The sequence below is a fragment of the Coptis chinensis genome, chromosome 6 (assembly GCF_015680905.1).
Source record: "Coptis chinensis isolate HL-2020 chromosome 6, ASM1568090v1, whole genome shotgun sequence".
NCBI classification, from domain to species: Eukaryota; Viridiplantae; Streptophyta; class Magnoliopsida; order Ranunculales; family Ranunculaceae; genus Coptis; species Coptis chinensis.
In genome coordinates, this window is record NC_141461.1 from 474,748 (window position 1) to 493,719 (window position 18,972).

Genomic DNA, 18,972 nt, shown 5'->3' on the forward strand with positions numbered 1-18,972 from the left:
GCAAGAATATCACCATATAATTAAACCAAAAGAATTGCAAAGAGTGAAAGAATACGATACCTAACCGATTGAAAAACCGGATTACCATATTTTCCTCATTCTAGAAAAAACAGTTCAAAAGAACTGTAATTCTGAACCAGCTCATGAAGAATTGGGTATCAAGCCATATACCACTGGAAAGCTCTTTGAATCAGCTATCCAACACAAAAAGCGAATTGCAAAACCGAGCTCTGAGCTGAAAGTTATAGCAGTTTCCATAACGAGTGACGCAGCTGTCAAAAAGACGAACTTTGACGTTTTTCTTGATAGAAATCTCATATTTGACTCCCACAAACGTAGGAGTAAAGTCTACAACCATATAGGGTTTGATAAACCACAAAAGATCAATAAATATTCAATCTTTAATTGGTTTCCCTACCAAAAACGAAATTATTCGAAAATTTCTAAAATCATAACCCAATAACACAAACAATAACTCAAAGTAAAAGACTTATCTTTTGATTGTCGTATTAAAGCACTCTCCTTTGTTCTACTACAAAAATTCTTTTCTTAAGATTGTTAGAATATTTGTATGAACACAAACAAACTAAAGTAGAAACGATGAAATGAGATGAGTGAAAGCAATAAAGAGACAAGGACGAAGTAATCGAGAATAACCAAGGCGATGGATTGGGGTCAGCCCTTAAGGAAAGATTTAAGCCCCTTCCAATGGTGAGAGAAAAGACAACCGGTGGCGTCTTCCTCCACGGGATTCAATGGTTAACAGTTAACACTCGACTTTGCACTAGAAACGGACTACCCTCTAGAACAACAATATAACTCTCTCCTCACGGTGACGAGGAAGAAGAGAAGAAGAAAAGGACCTGGTTTGAGTTTTTCGTTTCTCCTCGAGTTGAGTTTCGATCAAGTCTACTCCCACTATGGACTCACCCTATTTATAGAGGTTAGGAGGAAGAGAGACCAACTCCTAATAGAACACTAAAACTCTTTGTCGCGACAAGAAAAAGACAAAACAAGTTTGGCTTTTTGGTCAAACCACTACCCACAACAGTAAGCCCAAGCCCAAGCCCGAACCCTACCCGATGTGGTGGATAACCAATGTGGGACTATCTACTATGCACTAAAGTGGAGAGAACACATATGGTTCATCTCCTCCACTTTGCACACACTCACAAGTATTTCGAAATACACTTAGAGATTCCAACACTAGGAACAACGTCTCGTCTCCTTGCATGTCTAGATCTTTATGCATCGGGATCGTGTACTCCACAAGAAACACAGTTAAGCTGATAGACTGAACCAAGAACTTTGAAGCTGATAGACTAGGAAGTAGGACTACTATCTCTACTTTTTTAGCTTTGAATGTAGCATGGTCAGTGTACTATCTTAAGTATGTTAGGCTTGAAGCCTGTACTTATTGTTGTCTTTGTGTACCTCCTTTTAATGACCTAACTCTTAGGGAGGATTTGTAAGGTTTAACTTTTGCAATTTAATAGGTGGGGTCTGCCTTAACCCAAATTTTAATCTTTCAAAAAAAAAAAAAAAAATTATCAGTTCAAAGTTCAAACAGTCCAGATTTAAAATTGACAAAGTTAGCGAAAATAAAATCACAACGACATTTATACAAATGGGAGATGTATTCACCTACTAAAGTCTTGACATTAGAAAATTTATGATTCAATTTTGAAGGAGGAAAAATGAAGCCATCATCCTCATTTCACCTTGCACTAATACCATTATATATTGCCATTGAATTGTACAATGAGTATTCGTGTATAGTTGCTAACATAGAGTAGGTTACTTCACTTACTCGTCAGATTAATATACTGCAAACAAAGAATCCAACTCCTTTGAGCTAATAAGCATTAAGCAAAGCATTCAAAAATTGCACCTACTGTGCCATTTTTGCAACTTCCTCGAGAATTAAGTCCGTCTAATGGTCTACTGTCCACGGTCAACACTAAGCCGGTGTACAAGAGCAGAAATAAACCATTTCATAAAGCAGGGAATCTTGGTACTGCTCTTACAGATCATCCATCAATTTGTACTCAGGAAATTAATCGTGGAGACGGGGATCGTGAGGTGACTCAATTGTCGTAGCAGATAAGCAACAACATGTGGAGGTACAAGTTCAACAGCATGAGAATGAGCCACCTCAGCCACCTCATCAAGATGTTGCTCTTGTACAAATGAATTCTGAAATTTGTAGTGTAGACTTGGATGTTATGGTTCAAGTGGATTATGCTACAGTACATGTGGATGCTGTTGTAGGTACAAATGATTCCTATAACCTCTTGATTAGTGAGCGGTCTTGTGCTCCCATGGAACAGCAAACGAGATATAAAGCAAATCTATCTCTCCACCTAGTACAAGGTCGAGAGTACATAGAGAAAACTCGAGCTGATGAGGAATGGACTAGGGTAAAGTCAATAGAACTAACAAGAAACCCTCTCCTTGTGTGGTCAGGGGGCGTTTAGCTGGTGAAATTAGTCCTACCTTAGCTATGATTAAGCAAGTTTCCAAAGTAAGATATAAAGGTAAAAACTTTGATGGATATATCAAAAAAAATTCGAATGATACTCTTGGTCTAACATACGGTGAATATCACCTAAGGAATTATCACCCGGTCTCAAGGGATAAATTTCTGTTTGGGCAGCAGACATTAGATGTTTTTATGTTATTAAGTCTTTGTGTATGTACCCAAGTGGATTATTTTCATGAGTTTCTCATGATTGTAAGGCTTCAAGCTTATTATTATTGTAGTCATGATTCTCCCTCTAATGATCATACTCTTGGGGAGATACGTAACTCTTTGAAGTTTCATCAACAGTTAGGGGTCTGTCTCAACCCCATAACCATTATTTTTAAAAAAAAAATACTGGATTTGTGTCCAACAATAGGTTTAGGCATCCAACTGACTTCAAACTTTTAAGTAAAAAAACACCATCGGCCGGACTATATATTGGAACCTATAGGATTGAGCACAAATATATCCTGCCTTGGTAGATTAAATTGCAGAGAAAGACATAAAGGGTGCGAAAATTTCGTGATGCAATCATGGATTGACCTTTAGATACTTGGGTAAAGCTCCCAACTTGGCCGCTTTAGAAATGGCCATTGAAGAAGGCCATGGAATGGCCATTAAAATCTTACACGGGCCATTCTTAAAAACTGTTTCTTCTTCTTGTGGAGTTTACCTGAATGTGAGGGAAAACATCCATCGTAACCGAAGTTTAGTTTTAAGCAACCCATAATTAAACGACGGGCAGAAGAAACTGAAAATCACCTTTCTATGTTAAATTTCCATTCTTGCTGAAGGGGGGAGGATATATGCCTACAAAATAAGAGACTTATCCTCTGGTTATAAAATTACAAAACCAATTGGCTATAATTTACATTCCTTCCATCGACCCGCTCTACTATACATCAACCCATGCTACCATCATTCTTCTCCACTCATCCTCGTGTTAGGCCCATATAAAACCACCATGGAATAACCGCACAATCCTGGCCCTTGAACTCATCAATCCACACTCTGACATCATGTCCTGGTCAAAAAAATGAACTGCACCTAGGTGCTCATTGTGCGGATTTTTCCCAAAATTAAGTCAAAACTTGGGTGGGGGATCTAAATCATCCAATGTCAGTAAAATCTGGCAGTATTGTACAATCTTCAAGACCACAAATGAAGTCGGGTCATAATGATGAGGAACTGCTTCAAAATATCCATATCCGCATAAAGCCTTCACTCATCCTCTCGTGGTGCTTGCTGCTGCCCTTGTCATCAGTACCACCAAGTACAAGTCCGTTGAGAAGCGAGCGATCAAATTTGACGATTGCATCAGTTGGACCCAGTTGTTTTGGTGATGGAAATGTTAATTTACAGATTGGGTGTTGTTCCTCACTAGGCTGTGTGCCAATCCTCAGAAGCTTGATTTTGGAAGACTTTACTGGATCTGACATAGGGGCCTTGTTTTTCCCTAACGATTGCTGCTTGGATACAGATCGAGATCTTATAAAATCACCCGATGAAAAAGCTGATGAAGCCCAATCCAGACTTTGGCCATCAAAACAAGCATTAGAAGCCACCCTGGGAGTTAAATAGTGTAATTACTAATTAGAGACAAAGATGAAAATTAAGCAATGCAAACAGCAAGTGGGCTTTTGAAGGCACTTGCACCTCAACTTCAAACATGGTAACCCTTTTTCTAGAAAGTAAAATGTATTTACGCATTTCTGATGGTTAGTTACTTTGTAGATAATATCAAACTTAATGCCAATCGAGATAAAATTATCCGGTGAAAAGCTAAATAACATTCAACAAACAAAACTAAGCTGATTGGCCCAGGAAATAAATAAGCTTAATATTCCTGAAATTCATGATATTGAGTTGCAAATTTGAGGAACAAAACCAATGTCAAAGATAATGCAGTATGAAAAGAACTATCCGCTTTGTTAGCACAAACCATAAACACTTATCTTCTTTGAGGAGAGACAAGAAAACAGAAGCGAGGGGAGAGATGGCAATTTTCAATACGATATATATGAAAGATGAAACATAAACAACTAGTCAGTATGAGCTATATCACTAATTGTACTTTTGGATAAAATACAAGTTTATTTAAAATTAAAAGTTACTCGGTTCAGCCCTATATAATCAAAATCCAATTCACCCGGAAGGACACAATATACCTAGTCTAACTCAAGATAAAAGTAAATAGATAAGTAGCATCAATAAAATGGAAAATTATGGCATTGAGGATAGTAGAATTCAGCATACTCAAGTTATGGCAACTGACTCTTAACAAGATACCCACCAAAGTTAAAACTTGAATATAACGAATTTAAAAGATAAGAACAGAAGAAGATAAAAGAACAAAGCATACAGACGATTTGTAATAAGTTGTAGTAGTATCAACAGCAGTAGTTTCTAACATGGTTAAATACCTGAAACGGTTCTCAGCAGCATTCCAAGAAGAGTCCAGAAGCAGTACTCCCCCATTTGAATTGGTTGGTAGGGGTGGATCTGAGCCAAAAATTGACAGGTTGACGGTGGATGGCAAAGGAGTTCCAAAATCTTCTTTGTCGGCCAGCAATTCCAGTGTAACCTCCAACTTATCAACTTCAGTCAAAGCTTCCTTTGTATTTTGTCTAGGCGGAAATACTGCATCTTGTTCCTTGGTGTTAACATCATGAGAGCAGCAGAAACTAACTTGCTGCTTTGACCTGAAACTGCAAAATTGAATTTTTCGTGGTGGCTGAATGGATTTCCTAAAATAGTTGTTCTGCAGAGAAGATGACACGCTCTGCCAGCGGTCTACTCGGGACCTTGCTCTCCAAACTGAAGACATTACAGCAGTGAAATGTTTCTGAAGTAGTAGCTCATTATCTGGTAGCTCACTTGCCACATCTAATAAGGTCCTAACACTATCCTGTAAGGAAGAATGATTGCCGCGAGTAAATCACCTCTTCCCGAAAGTAAGAAGCAATATAAGTTTTATTTTCTTCATTAAATGCAGATCTTAATGAAGCAACAAATTTTCTCATACTTATTAAGAAACAAAAATTTAATCTGTAAATGCAGATTGTTTATTAAAGGCAGATTTTAAAAAGAAGTGAAGTCAAAACACACAAAAAACTCTATTGTGGTTCAGTGAAATCAAAATCAAATGTAAAATATGAAATTTCTACTAATTTATCTTTAAAGAGAGGTAAAATGAATGCATCTAGCATTACCTCTGTGACTTTGAAGATAGTTTTTCCTGGGCCAGCGTTGCCGGCCTTCTCATTATTTGGGTTTTCAACTGTAGATAAAACATATCTTTGAAAAAAGCTCCCTGAACCTCTCACAACAATGGACAGGGTGGTGAAACCTTCCACGGTAAAACCACCAGCAGTCATCCCATAAAGTATGTCACTCACTAAACTCCAATTTGAACCATACTCATGCACAACAGCACAAAGTATCACATCCTCCTGCGACATCCAGGAATCAGGTGATGCATTACAATCTCTTGACCAAATATTTCCTTTCTTTTTAAGCTTTTCTGGTTTGATCACCAGAATCCGCTTTACCGGCATGACAGTGATGTATACTTTGCCTCCCATCTTGCTCCGGTTAACTGGCTTGTGATCAACATCAGTGACCACATAGTCACCTTCTTTCGATCCATGCTGGTTGTCCATGTTGGAGTACAAACCGAAATAACTGCTTTTACCTTTCTTGGTTCTTTTGGAGTTTTTCCCGTGAAGTTTTTCTTCGTGAACCTTCTTTTCGTTTTTTTCTGAACAGGTGAATGTGATAAAACTGAGTCTGAATAGTCAGCCATCTCAGAGTACATATCATCATAGTCAATGGACATGGTCTCTGATGGCGGATCCTCATGTGCTGCTCTTCGTTCAATGCTAGACCTCCTTTCTTCAGAGACTTGAACTTTGTTTTCTTGGCTTTCTTTTTTTGATTTCGGTTTAGCTCTGTTAGTATCTCCTTCCTGCTTTAAAAGAACAGACTAGTTAGTTTCTGTTTGAATTTTAAAGAGGCAAAAACTACTTATCTAGCATTCTTCTTCCTTCATCACAGGATCATTGCCTGGAGATAGGAAAGCTGAAGATTTCAATTAGTCCCTCTAATTATTTTCCAAACGTTAATTTCAACTACCACTAGAAAAGCATAACATAACCTGTGCTATTTTGAATCAAGCACCACTTACGTTACTGAACTTATAAACTTCACCCAAACTAACCAAATCACTAAAATAAGGACTGTGGTAGAAACATTGAGACTTGAAATAAGTCATTCAAGATCTTAAAGGAAACAGTAGGCTCTTTCTCAATGAGAATCTTTATTTTCTCGAAGAAATGGTAACTTCTTTATTTGATTGAGTAAGAAAATAGGGAATCTGAGTTGAATCATGAATCATCAGATAATATAAATACAAAACCTCTTAAATTTTTTTTATTATGTATCAAGGTCTCCAAATATACCAAACAAATGCAAAAAATCTTTCGATTTCCAACCAAAACTTCATAACAATGAAATTTCGTATTAGGGACTTTATTTTCTTACCTTGCAGACTCAGAGTTTCCTTTTGCTGCCTCTTCAGCCTCTCTCGCTTCATATTCCAGATCCTCTAACAACTGTGAAACATCATATACAATAAACATATAAAGTAGTCCTAAATATCAGTAAAACCCATAAATAACATCATATCACGAACCTGACGCTGTGCCAACGCCTCAACTTCATCCTTATATGCCTTAGTAGCAAATTCAGCATCCCATCCTGGAATCACCCACCATTATTTCATAAGTTTCAAAACTAACAGATAAATCCCATTACAAATATTCAACCACTGGATCAACATTTCAAATATGTTTAGTTATGTCAGCAACGAATGTACTACATCAGACAGTATACACTGCATGAGTGCATGACCACTAACAAACTCCTAATATAAAGTGCAACAGTGTCTCTTAACAATTACTTATGAGTGAATCGCAGAAGATAGAAACATATAAGTATAGTATGTACTCTCTCTCACACACACGTTCTTACTTTAATACAAAATTGAGTATGAAAACGAAAATTAGATGAATATTAACCCACTAATACTCCCAAGGAATATTGATGTTTCCATATTCTAAAATTACTTTTTCTCATCTTGACATTTCAATGTTTCCACGTTCTAAATGTACTTTTTCTCATTATAAGTAGACGGTACTTACGTTCATATACCAAAGGTTCCTCGTCATCGTCGATATCAGCTTCCATATCTTCCTTGAACTTCTCAATGCGGTCCAACTCCCACTCTCTCTCCTCAAAGCTAATTTGAGAATCTATAGCTGATCTGTCAATTACAGGGTCCCACAAATCCAGAAAACGCATCGCATATCGATCAATAGGCCGAAGCTGATAATCAAAGGAGGAACTAGCTTGTCCTGCTGCTGCTGCAGCTGCTGCCAACTGCTTGACATCAGCTAGCATGTCACAATCATCTTCTTTAGATAAAGTGAGAGTCTTCCCTCCATTTTGATCACTTCCATTCAAACTGGTCCCAACATCTTTATCCACAACAGTAATCCAGCCACTCTGATCACCAGAGATCTTCTCATCAAACTTCATATCATCTTCATTTCCAAACTCGTCATCTTCCAATCTCACAATTGCCTCATCTGTGAATTCCTGGTTGTCCACAGCCTCTTCTTGTTCAACTTTTTTCAAAGCCATATAATCTGCTTCATCCTCTGCATGCTTCAAAGCAGCTTCTACATCTGCATTCGATAGGAGAATATCCAGCCCCATGGCCAGGGTTCTTCTCCTTCTGCACACTCTTGGCTGATATTTCTTTGTGACCTGAGAATAATTCCATTGGGTCAAGTTTTTTAAAGAAATCAGTATTGTAATCTCCGCTCTGTATAACCAAATCATCAAGTGTCCGCTTCTGGTTGGCTTTCTTTAATATGTTCTCTTCAATGGTGCTTTCACTGATTAGGCGATATATATGCACTTCACGTGTTTGACCAATAACGATGGCACCGATCCTGAGCTTGTTGGTCCATAGCAGGATTCCAGTCACTGTCGTAGAAGATAACAGTATCTGCCCCAACTAAGTTGATCCCAACACCTCCACTCTGAGTAGACAAAATGAAAAGAAAGATTTTTGGGTTCGTGTTAAACCGCTGCATTAAAGTCTGTCTCTCTTCGGCTGAGTAGATCCATCTAAACGCATGTATGCATTATATCCATACAAATTAATGAAGGCCTCCAAGAGATCAAGCATCTTTGTCATTTGTGTGAATATTAAAGCGCGGTGGCCTTCAGATTTCAACCTTCTAAGCAAAACCGCAAGCTCCTGAAGCTTACCACAGTCAAACTGTATGAGCCGCCTGTCAGGGAAATATACTTGCCGACGTACAATGGCAGGTCTAACTGGTGACAGAAGGGGTCCAACGATTTCTGTACATTTAGTCTTATAAGATGGGTGAAGAAACACTGGGGCTTCAGTTTTACTGCACCAACATGCAGGTGATGGAGCCCGTGCTGCTGGGATTGCGAACATGAAACATTCAACCAGCTTAATAATCCTGTTAAACCTTTCAACAGGTGAGAGTACGATATCTGCCAGCTTTGAAGAGAAATTCATGTAGCATGAAGGGTTACTCTTTTGACAATGGATATCGAAAATTGGATGCTTTATTGTAGCAACTTCTATCAGATTAGTCCCATACATGGGTTTCTTTCTGCATTGCAAGGAATTCCACCATGCAATGGATGCTGCTCTTGTTTTTGCTTCTTTTCTTCTTTCGTCCCAAAGGGCTTTCTGAATCTCTTCGAATATACCAGATCCATGTGTTCTTTTCCTGTGATCAAACGGACTCAGTCGAGGTCCAACTCTTACTACATTTTCTAGGCTGGCGCGTTCCTTAATTGAACTCGATGGTGTGCTAATTATTTGCACTTCATCACTCTCCCAAGAAGACATGCTGAACTCAAGATGAGTAAACAGAAACCCCAAACTGCTGAGATCAACTGTAGATAACGGACCAGAAAATAGCATGTTGCAAATGGAAGAACTCAACTGCATATCAATGCCACCCATGTCGAATGAACTAATAATCGGACGACCCTCAAATAGGTCTGGGTGGTTACAAACTTCTAAGTTGCATAATAACACTTATCATCCCAAAGAAATTGGTACTTGCCAGAGTCGCCTGCGTCTCAGAACTGGCGATAAAATCTTCATACAAATTCCGCTGCCTCCTTGAAAGTCTGCAGTAAATTACATGTTCAAATTTCCCTGGAAGTTGTTTCTCTACATCCCTTTTTAACCTTCGAAGTATGAATGGACGGAGAACATTATGCAAACGATCAATAACTTCTTTGTTTACACTCTCTTGTCCTTCTACCATGACTGAAATAGGATTACTGAACCAATCCTTAAACTCTTGGTGTGATTGAAAAATATGAGGCATCAAGAAATGCATAAGAGACCAGAGTTCCATGAGGTCATTCTGCAGAGGTGTACCTGTCAGTAGGATACGCCTTTTTGAATTGAAATTCAAAAGAGTTTGCCATCTCTGTGATTTCCAATTCTTTATAAGATGAGCTTCATCAAGAATCAAGTACTTCCACTTTTTCCGCTTAAAAGCTTTCGAGTCCTGTATAACAAGTCTGTAAGTTGTTATGCACACATGGAAAAAGTTTGGCTTCATCCAACCTTGTCTCTTGAACTTGCGTTCTTTGGCACTTCCAAAATAAGTCAGAATTTTAAAAGCTGGACACCATTTAAGAAACTCAGTCTCCCAATTAAGCATGACACTGGTTGGTACAACAATGAGATGAGGGCCCCATATTCCCTTTTCACAAGCGAGGTGTGCCAGGAGAGAGATGGTCATAATCGTCTTCCCAAGGCCCATTTCATCAGCTAAAATCCCATTCAGTCTCTTCTCATACATAGTCACAAGCCAATCCAAGCCAATATGTTGATACTCACGAAGACAGTGCTTAAGAAGGAAAGGGGACGCTGTACGAACTTTCATGGTTGAGAAAGTGTTTCCTGTTGGCTGCGCTGATCTAGCTGCAGCAGCCGCATCGGCAATTCTATCTTCACTCTCTTTACCTTCATCAGATTTCATCTCATGTTCTACTTCATCCATTTTTGCATCTGGCTCGGAAATTTGCTTGAACTCACCAGGTCCATCCTGTTCGGCTACAACTTCAGGGATAGGAGAAACCTGTCTTTCCCGCATTGCTTGAGGATCCATCAAATCCTCTGAACTGGTTGATGTATATCCAGGTTCTTCGTCAGCATCCTCATCAGAGTTAAAGTCCTGACAAACAGAGGTCAATCATAGATGAAAATCACAGTTGCAATTTATTATGCAAAATTGCAGTGTTCTTTCTTACAACCTACCTTTTTATACCTGGCAAGCAGTTCTTCTACAGATATTTCACTCTCTTTTTGCAATAGTTCAATCTGCAAAGTAGCAGCTTCTATCGGATGAGCTAAAGGGACAAATAAGAGAACTGACTGCAAACGAGACAGATAGCAAAACTTTGGTTGTAACCAAATCCTACAATCTCTTTACCTCATTTAAGGGGTTGTTTTCTTCTGTCTTTGCCAACTCTTCCTCCTCTGACATGGTTGTTTCATCATCCTTATTCAAATTCAGATTAGAGAGAACACAGATATCAGATCACATAACCACACAACCCTTAATTCAACGTAAAAGAAAAATTACCATATTTAAATACTAGTCACTGTAAATATATCTCAATATACTATACACTGGGGAATAAATAAGCGACAGCCTACACACATCAAATGTTACATGCCTAAATTTCTACTCGTAAGACAAATACACTTATTTTGCGTTGGACAGTTGATCAGCATTACATAGACAGAAAAAAGAACTGTTTTCACGCAAAAATAAATAAATAATGGTCAATTCAAACTGATAAGCATACTCCAAGCATTTCCCACAGTTTCCATACATGCAAACATACATAAAATCCAGATGCATGTTACCAATGTTTGTTTTTTTTATCGGTAAATAGATATTTCATTGATATAAACATATAAAATACATAGAAATAGTAGGATGAGGTATCCTTACAACGAAAACAGCTGAAAGAAAGAACAACATCAGATGGACACAAGAAACAGAACACAACGTTCTCAAGTCAGAATGTCTTCCCATCTACACACAAAGTGCTCAAAGGAATGTTACTAATTTCCTTATGAACTTTGGCCCAGAAGAATAAGAGGCCTTTAATTGACATGATTACTTCCTCCAAAGAAGCCACAAACCCATAAAAGGAATCATACTCCATGTTACCAATGTAAACTATGGGGTTTGGTTGGAACAATAATCAGCCTATTGTAGAGAGGGAACATGAAATTGATCATGTAGACTAACTGAATGTATCGCTATTGATTCATATTTGCTAGCGTTTGGGTAGAAAATCAGTATCTCTAGTTGAACATTCAAAACATAGTTAGTTGGGAGCTTTTACTTGGGTCCGTCATAGGGCATATTTGCATTTAAGTTCTTTAAAAACGGGCATTAGGACTTGGGAGGCGCGTCTGGTCCTCCAGAGTATAACTAGTCGCACCCTATTAATGATTTTCTCTCACACATTTGTATCCCATTCATCCTAATCAAAAACAAAAAAATAAAATAAAATGTAGACACTGAGATTTATCCAAATCCACTGACAGCGAAGGAAAAAGTAAATGAGTGTTTGGCAGAGCCACAGGAGGGAAGAAAAAACAAAGGAACGCAGTGAAACAAGTGCACATAACATCACTCCAAGAGATGTGATAAGTGAAAAGTTTGAATTTCCCATATTTGTGCTCATAGCAGAGTCTCCTGAGATTCTTCTAAGTTCTAACACATTACAATTTTGTGAGGTCCAGCAATTCAAAATATTGAAATGCAGAGTCAAAATGTTATTTGAATGAAAGCGTTCTCCCCTTAAAAGTTAGAGCTGGAGTTACACAGCAAAGGAACAGATATACTCTCTCAGCCTTCTTGCAGGGAAATTGAATCCCTTTAACATTTCAATTACAACAAAATATTGCATGCAATGTTATCAAAACTTACCACAAGAAAAACGAACTATAAGAAGGGAATGAATCAACCAGAGTAAGAAAGATAAAGCTATAGCATTTTAATGATTTATACCTTTTCTTAGGTCAGCTGCAAGAATATAATCCCCATCCTCCTGTAAAAGTGAAACAGTAAATACAGAGCAAACTATCAAAAGGATGCTGATAAGCTCTTAAAATGACATGGAGACTGACCCTTTTACTGTATACACATATATAAGTGGACCGTGTTGGTATGGCATAAACAGATGTAAGAACATGTCCTACTATTATGCATCCTTAACAACACTAATTTCTGGCCAACACAGTCTACGACCAAGCCAATAGTAGACTGAAAATCTGAATATTATTCATGTAACTAGTAGCATTTTTCCACCAAACCCAAGTAGGAAAACAGCATAAATAGGAAGGAGATAATTATTTCCACCAAGATACAACCAATTATATCAGCACCATGAGGCCCACTTTGGATTAAGGCATGTGCAACACTTGAAGCAAGGCTCTTCTCCATCAAAAGGCTACACATCAATCAAAGAGACAGATGTACACAGGGAACGTAAACTTCCTCAAGGCAAATCCTCAGTCATAATATGCTATGATGATTTTCTCTCTTTTTCTTTTACCTTAAGTGTAGCTTTATTTGTTTTCTAATGATTGATTAAACGATTTCACTAATGTGGAAATTCAGGTGCAAGTAACCCATATATATTTTTTAGCAAGTCACTAAGGGAGGTATGAATACAAAAAAATTGTCATAGCATAGGAGTCCATGAGAGTAATTCAACACATCAACAGCTTGAAGAGTCTGTTTTTAAAACCTTAACAAAATATGGAGCCGTGCAGAGAACCCAATGATCTCATCTAATTCTCTTGTTGAATCTATGTAATTCAGAAAAATTTGTAATCTGCAACCCACTTTTGACTATATGGTAAAGCTATCCATCAGCACAACCCTAGCTTGCTCTTTTTAAATGAAAAAATAGTTCATGTGAGACCAAAACACGGAGATGAAAAGTGTTGGAAATATCTCCTTAAGTAAAGCTGCACTAACCAGTTACAGACACACAGCAAAAGTCATTCATGACATATCAAAACCAAGTTAAAAAATTGAAATATTAGGGGGTAATCACCTGCTCATCACTACAAGATACCAGAAGTTGCTTCTCTAATTTTTTCACAACCTTTCAACTGATTTTTTAGATTGACTTGTATCAACTTCAACCTTATCGGTCTCCAAAAGGGAGATCTCACCATTACTTACTCCCTACAGTGAAAAAGATATTCAGCCTTCTTTCCTATATAGAATCTTCTGCAATAAATCATGAAAAGTCACAAACTTACAGAATGATGACCGATTATGCATGAATTGCTAGTGTCAGTCTCGCTTCCACCAAAACAATGGTTTCCCTTGCCTGAAAAAGAATAGTGTACAATATTAAACAGTAAAATTACTCGCGTTTTGTAAGTTTATCAAATCCCGTATTTGTGAAAATCAGATAGTTTCTCAATGGAGAACAATAGCTATAGTCTCTAACTCTTACCAAGATTTTCTTCAACTTGGATCGGTTCAGCTACATTTTCACCGTTTAATGGACTTTCTTCCATGCTAACTGAAAAAATCATTGATCACAGTTCACATCGTTGTTATCAAACTAATCACCATAACAATGGTGAACAATTGGCTTGAAATAACTGTGAAAACCCAATTAAAAACATGGATACCTTTATCTGAATTGTAACGCTTGAGCAACTCCTCAAGTGGAATATCTATTTCATTGTGCAAAGCTTCCAATTCTTCTTGCCTCTCATCTGCAGTGATAAGAGCCTCATCTTCCTCAATAGTATGCTCATCGTCTTCCTGCAACAGAGTAGGATACTTGGGATTGCTTTGATGTCTCAACAAAGAAGAATTTTTCCAAGCCTACACTATTCTTTTTGTTTCACCACAAAGAAATATGTAGTACATAAGAAAATAAATATATATTTTTTTTAAAATAAGTAAATAGATTTCTTCTTCGAAAAAGGATTCAAAAAGTTTATGCACGTTCCATGATATTGCTTCCATGTCTAAACCATGTTTGGTGTCTGCCTCAATTTGAAAATCTAAAAAGAGTTTACAAAAACGAATTTAGTGAAGTTATAAAAGTCTTTGTTGATCGCATTGAGTTCTGATTCCTACATTAATTCATAAGTTCGCATAGAAAACATCACATTAATCGATATAGAAGATCACAAGATGCAAAAGTAACCATATATTGCATATTTGTAATTTGTAAGATATTCTATCCAGTAACAAAATGGGATTTAGCAGCTCCTATACATAGCATTGAACATGAAAGGACTCAAAAGGATTTCTTCCAAATTGAAAATAGCCCTGTTATATGTTTTCGTTTCCAAAAAAATTAAATGAAATATATAAAATTTTATGTATGCAATAAGCAGATACCTAGTTCCCCTTTGGTTCCCCGTGATTAATGAGTACCAAAACTCCAAAAGCATTTATATCTTCGGGAAATCTTTTCAATCATTCCTTAATATGTCAACAATGTTTCTTAAAAAGTTCCTACTATCTATAACATAAGGTCCACGCTAATGATAATTGAGAACAACCTCTAAAATAATGATGTTAAGTCAAGTGCCTTAAAACTCTAGTGTTGTACTAACTCCCAATCTGCAAAATAAAAGTGCAATAGAGCAAGTAAGTGGAAAGCACTTACCCTATAGTATCAATAAACACCTATAAACTTTATAATTGACTAATAATGATCCACTTTTCCTCATTACTCATAAATAAGACTCATTCAACTACCTAATCCAGATAGCGGATAGCTAAAAATATTAAAAGGAAAAAACCAAATAAAAATGTTATAGGCATAATTTCATAAAGTTAAATAAAAATGTTAGGGGACGAGAATCAATGTACAACACTTTTTATACAACAGTTTATACAATGGCCTCCATCTTACTCTACAAATTTATTTTACGATTTGATTTTTATTGAATGTCATCTTCCCACCATGGAAAACATCCCTATAAAAATGGACTCATTTGAAAATTTCTAAAGAAGCCAAAAGAGGGTTGCAAAGTTTTAAATCCTGGGACGTTAAAACAAACTCACATTTTCAAATCAACTTTTTGAAAGGGGTAGATTTTGAAATGATCTGAAATTTTGTGGATATGATTTTATAGTGGTAGATCAAAACCACAAAAGTATTAGCCCTTAGTTCAACTCTAGGAAGCACGGATAATGGATACGCGACACGGATACTTAATAACGACACGGATACTTTTGGACAACTACATTTTTCAAAAAAATATAGGATATACGGATACGCCATGGATAACGTTTGAATAATATATATATATATATATATATATATATATATATATATATATATATATATATATATATATATATATTTCACCAAATTCAAATTAAAATGGCAATTCTACTTCATAAAATGACCAATTCAAACACATTAAGCAACAACTTTGTATAAGTGTATAACACCCAAAGCAAATGCCAACAAAAAGTTCAAAACAATACAATGGATTTTGTCAATCAAGTTGTCCAACTTCAACTAAGTCATTTTCTACATCTTAATTTACTTCATCTTTATTCTTCTTGCATCTCTTCTTATCTTGGATTTTATTTCTTTTTTTTTTTTTTTGTTGAAGTTCCAAAAAAATTTGTGAGATTATTTATTCCAGCTGATCTCCGCCATTTATCCCCCCAGATCCCCCGTATCCCACGATCCCCCAATGATCGGAAAATAAAATTAATTAAAAAAATCAGATACTCCAAATTGCGATCCGGGACACATTATCCGAAGGGGATCAGGTATCCGTGTCGGATATTTGAGATCGGATACGGATACTTCACCTATATAGAAGTATCCGCGGCTTCATAGGTTCAACTTTATAAAAGGGTGTTATATAAACTGTTGTATTAAAATGTTGTGTATGTGGATCCCTCCCCTAAACGTTATATTATATATATACAACTCTGAGTCTTGGATTGTAATATATCACAGCTTCAACAAAAGCTTGCTCTCCGTTGTTCCAAGTTAACATCTAGACTACAATTTGAATATTGTCAACAGATTCTATGCTACTTAGGGTAAAGAAAAATGAGATTCCAATGGATGAGAGATGAAAGCTCACCGATTCATCCTCAGATTGTATATCATAGTCACCATCAATATCCATATTTTCTGAAGAAATATGTGCACAAAGTTTGTCAGCCTCTCGGGAATGTTAAGCAAATGCAAGCAGCACAGCAAAAATAAGAATCTCTTTCTTACCACAATGTTCTGGGCTTTCCACGAGCTCTGTTCCATCTTCAATATGTTCACCATTTGGTTGGTCCACGGCAGAATCTGGACATATTGGTGTACAAGGATATGGCATGTCAACAAGATTTTCAGCCAGCATTGTTGAGTACCTGAAACAAAAAGAAGTCTTCCAAGATTCCACGCCAGTGACTTTCAAACTATGTGCTCAGACCACTAAAACAAAATAATATAGGGTAAGTTTTCTACCTCTCAGTCTGTCCTAAAAGAAAATCAAGCTGCTTATCAAGTGCTTTCTTTTTTCCTCAACCTCAAGTTGATGCTTGTACAGTACCTGCAACAATAATTTGTCCAGTAAAGAGATTTTATTTAACAAAAAAAACTTGAGCAATCATACTAGAGACCTAAGTTTGAGTGAGCTCAAGCTTATCACAAGAAACTTACCAGCTTCTCTATCTTTATCCAAAATTTCTTAATCGCCCTTGAAATGTTCAGTGCAACTTTTCTCAAACGCTTGTTCTTCTTCCTGAATCCCCATAACACATGATTAAACAATGACACGAATGAAGCATTCAAACATTAGTCTTTTTCTTATTAAGTTTCACGAGACTCAAACCTTCACTTTCTTTTCCCCTCTTGTAGCTGGGTCCAGCTGTTCTTGCTGGCTCTGATAGCAACCTTCTTCGCCAGAGCAAGTTTCCATTTTCTTTCTGCCTCAAAATCCTGCAAATAAACGACCCACCAAGTTACAAAACCATCATTACACCCAACATCATGTTTTGCACCAACACAATAGTCGATACAAATCAAAAGTTCCTAATTAATGCTTTCCATTTGAGACTTAGATGGCATCAATCAACCTAGTAAACTACCTTTGACAACCAAAAGCATCTCCTCCAGAACATGATCCCAATGTGCTTTTTGTATCGCACGATCTCTAGGAGCTTCCAAGTGCCTACAATAGATAAATCACTTATAAAATAACTGTTAGATAATTTGAGGTTCAGCGGGTTGATGAATTAATCTTGAAAATCAACTGATCCAGTGATCATCACCCAGGATGCTAAAGTCCTACAAAGTTTATATTATTAACTAGCAAGTACCACAAGCAGTTACTTGACACAGTCAGGATGACCAATTTGATCTTACAATGAAGAGTATGCCCAAACAAGATTTAGCATCGTAAAGGATGCCAAGTTTAGAAATAATCTCGTGATGCTGTTAGGTCAGCGCTCAATCTCTCTCAGAACAAGAGAAAGTTGTATAATGTTTTGTTGTACAGAGTGGATAGAAAAAGGATTGTAAAGGGACATATTTAAGATATCTAGGCTTTTAATATCTTGTTAAACAAACATAGCATTCATACACCATTTGAAATCGCAGAGTATCTTTTTTAAGAAAACGATGAACAAAATTTATCAGCCAACAGTAACAGCTCCTAGAAGAATGTTATGTGGTCTAACTTGATTAACTATGAGTCACTTAATATAAAAACATTTGCAAAGCATACAAGGAAAAATAAAATAAAATAAATACCTTCTGGCGCCTAGCTCTTTGTTTCATGGTCTAGTTTGGACCGAGGGACCCTTCGAGGCCATGCTTACGCCAAAAACTACTTATCTCATCACCTCGCATCTGCTTTTAAAACAATAAATAAATAAATAAAATAAAATACATCTATTGTTGAATAAGAACGCAAGGTCATTACTTTTAAACACTATCATTCATTATATCTAGATGCCTCAAAAACAAAACGGATTCTCCAAAAAACCAACTGAGTCAAACTCATACGAAAACCAAAGACTGTATAATATCAAATGTTTATAACACATACTTGAGCAAACATGCAAGATAAATAGGATAGACTCTCTGTTGCATGGGTACGCCCTAATTTCCTCTGTATCGCGTACCCGTGTCCTGTACGGACATGGACACCCGGACACAAGCAAAACAGTACCCTAATTCTCAGATCTCGCCGTGTCCAAACCAGACACTCCGTCCCGTACCCGTGCAACAAAGGAATCATAGACTTAAAATGACGATGTTGGTGTTGGGTGGGGAGGGGGAGT

General features: G+C 37.0%; 1 protein-coding gene across 1 annotated transcript; it reads right to left on the reverse strand.

Moving 5' to 3' along the window:
* Nucleotides 1-3,268: 3,268 nt before the first annotated feature.
* On the reverse strand, nucleotides 3,269-18,929 carry LOC147490457 (protein PHOTOPERIOD-INDEPENDENT EARLY FLOWERING 1-like). Its single transcript, XM_086565316.1, is given in 30 exon segments — nucleotides 3,269-3,691; nucleotides 3,737-4,090; nucleotides 4,948-5,194; nucleotides 5,197-5,242; nucleotides 5,244-5,432; nucleotides 5,737-5,820; nucleotides 5,822-5,883; nucleotides 5,886-6,276; nucleotides 6,279-6,403; nucleotides 6,406-6,494; nucleotides 7,067-7,137; nucleotides 7,218-7,282; nucleotides 7,726-8,302; nucleotides 8,304-8,525; nucleotides 8,527-8,702; nucleotides 8,705-9,654; nucleotides 9,656-10,830; nucleotides 10,914-10,976; nucleotides 11,089-11,198; nucleotides 12,688-12,727; nucleotides 13,953-14,023; nucleotides 14,153-14,221; nucleotides 14,334-14,469; nucleotides 16,776-16,825; nucleotides 16,916-17,055; nucleotides 17,153-17,199; nucleotides 17,348-17,429; nucleotides 17,526-17,626; nucleotides 17,786-17,858; nucleotides 18,814-18,929. Coding segments are annotated over 30 exon segments (5,979 nt in total). The 3' UTR covers nucleotides 3,269-3,633.
* Between the last annotated feature and the right edge of the window lie 43 nt (nucleotides 18,930-18,972).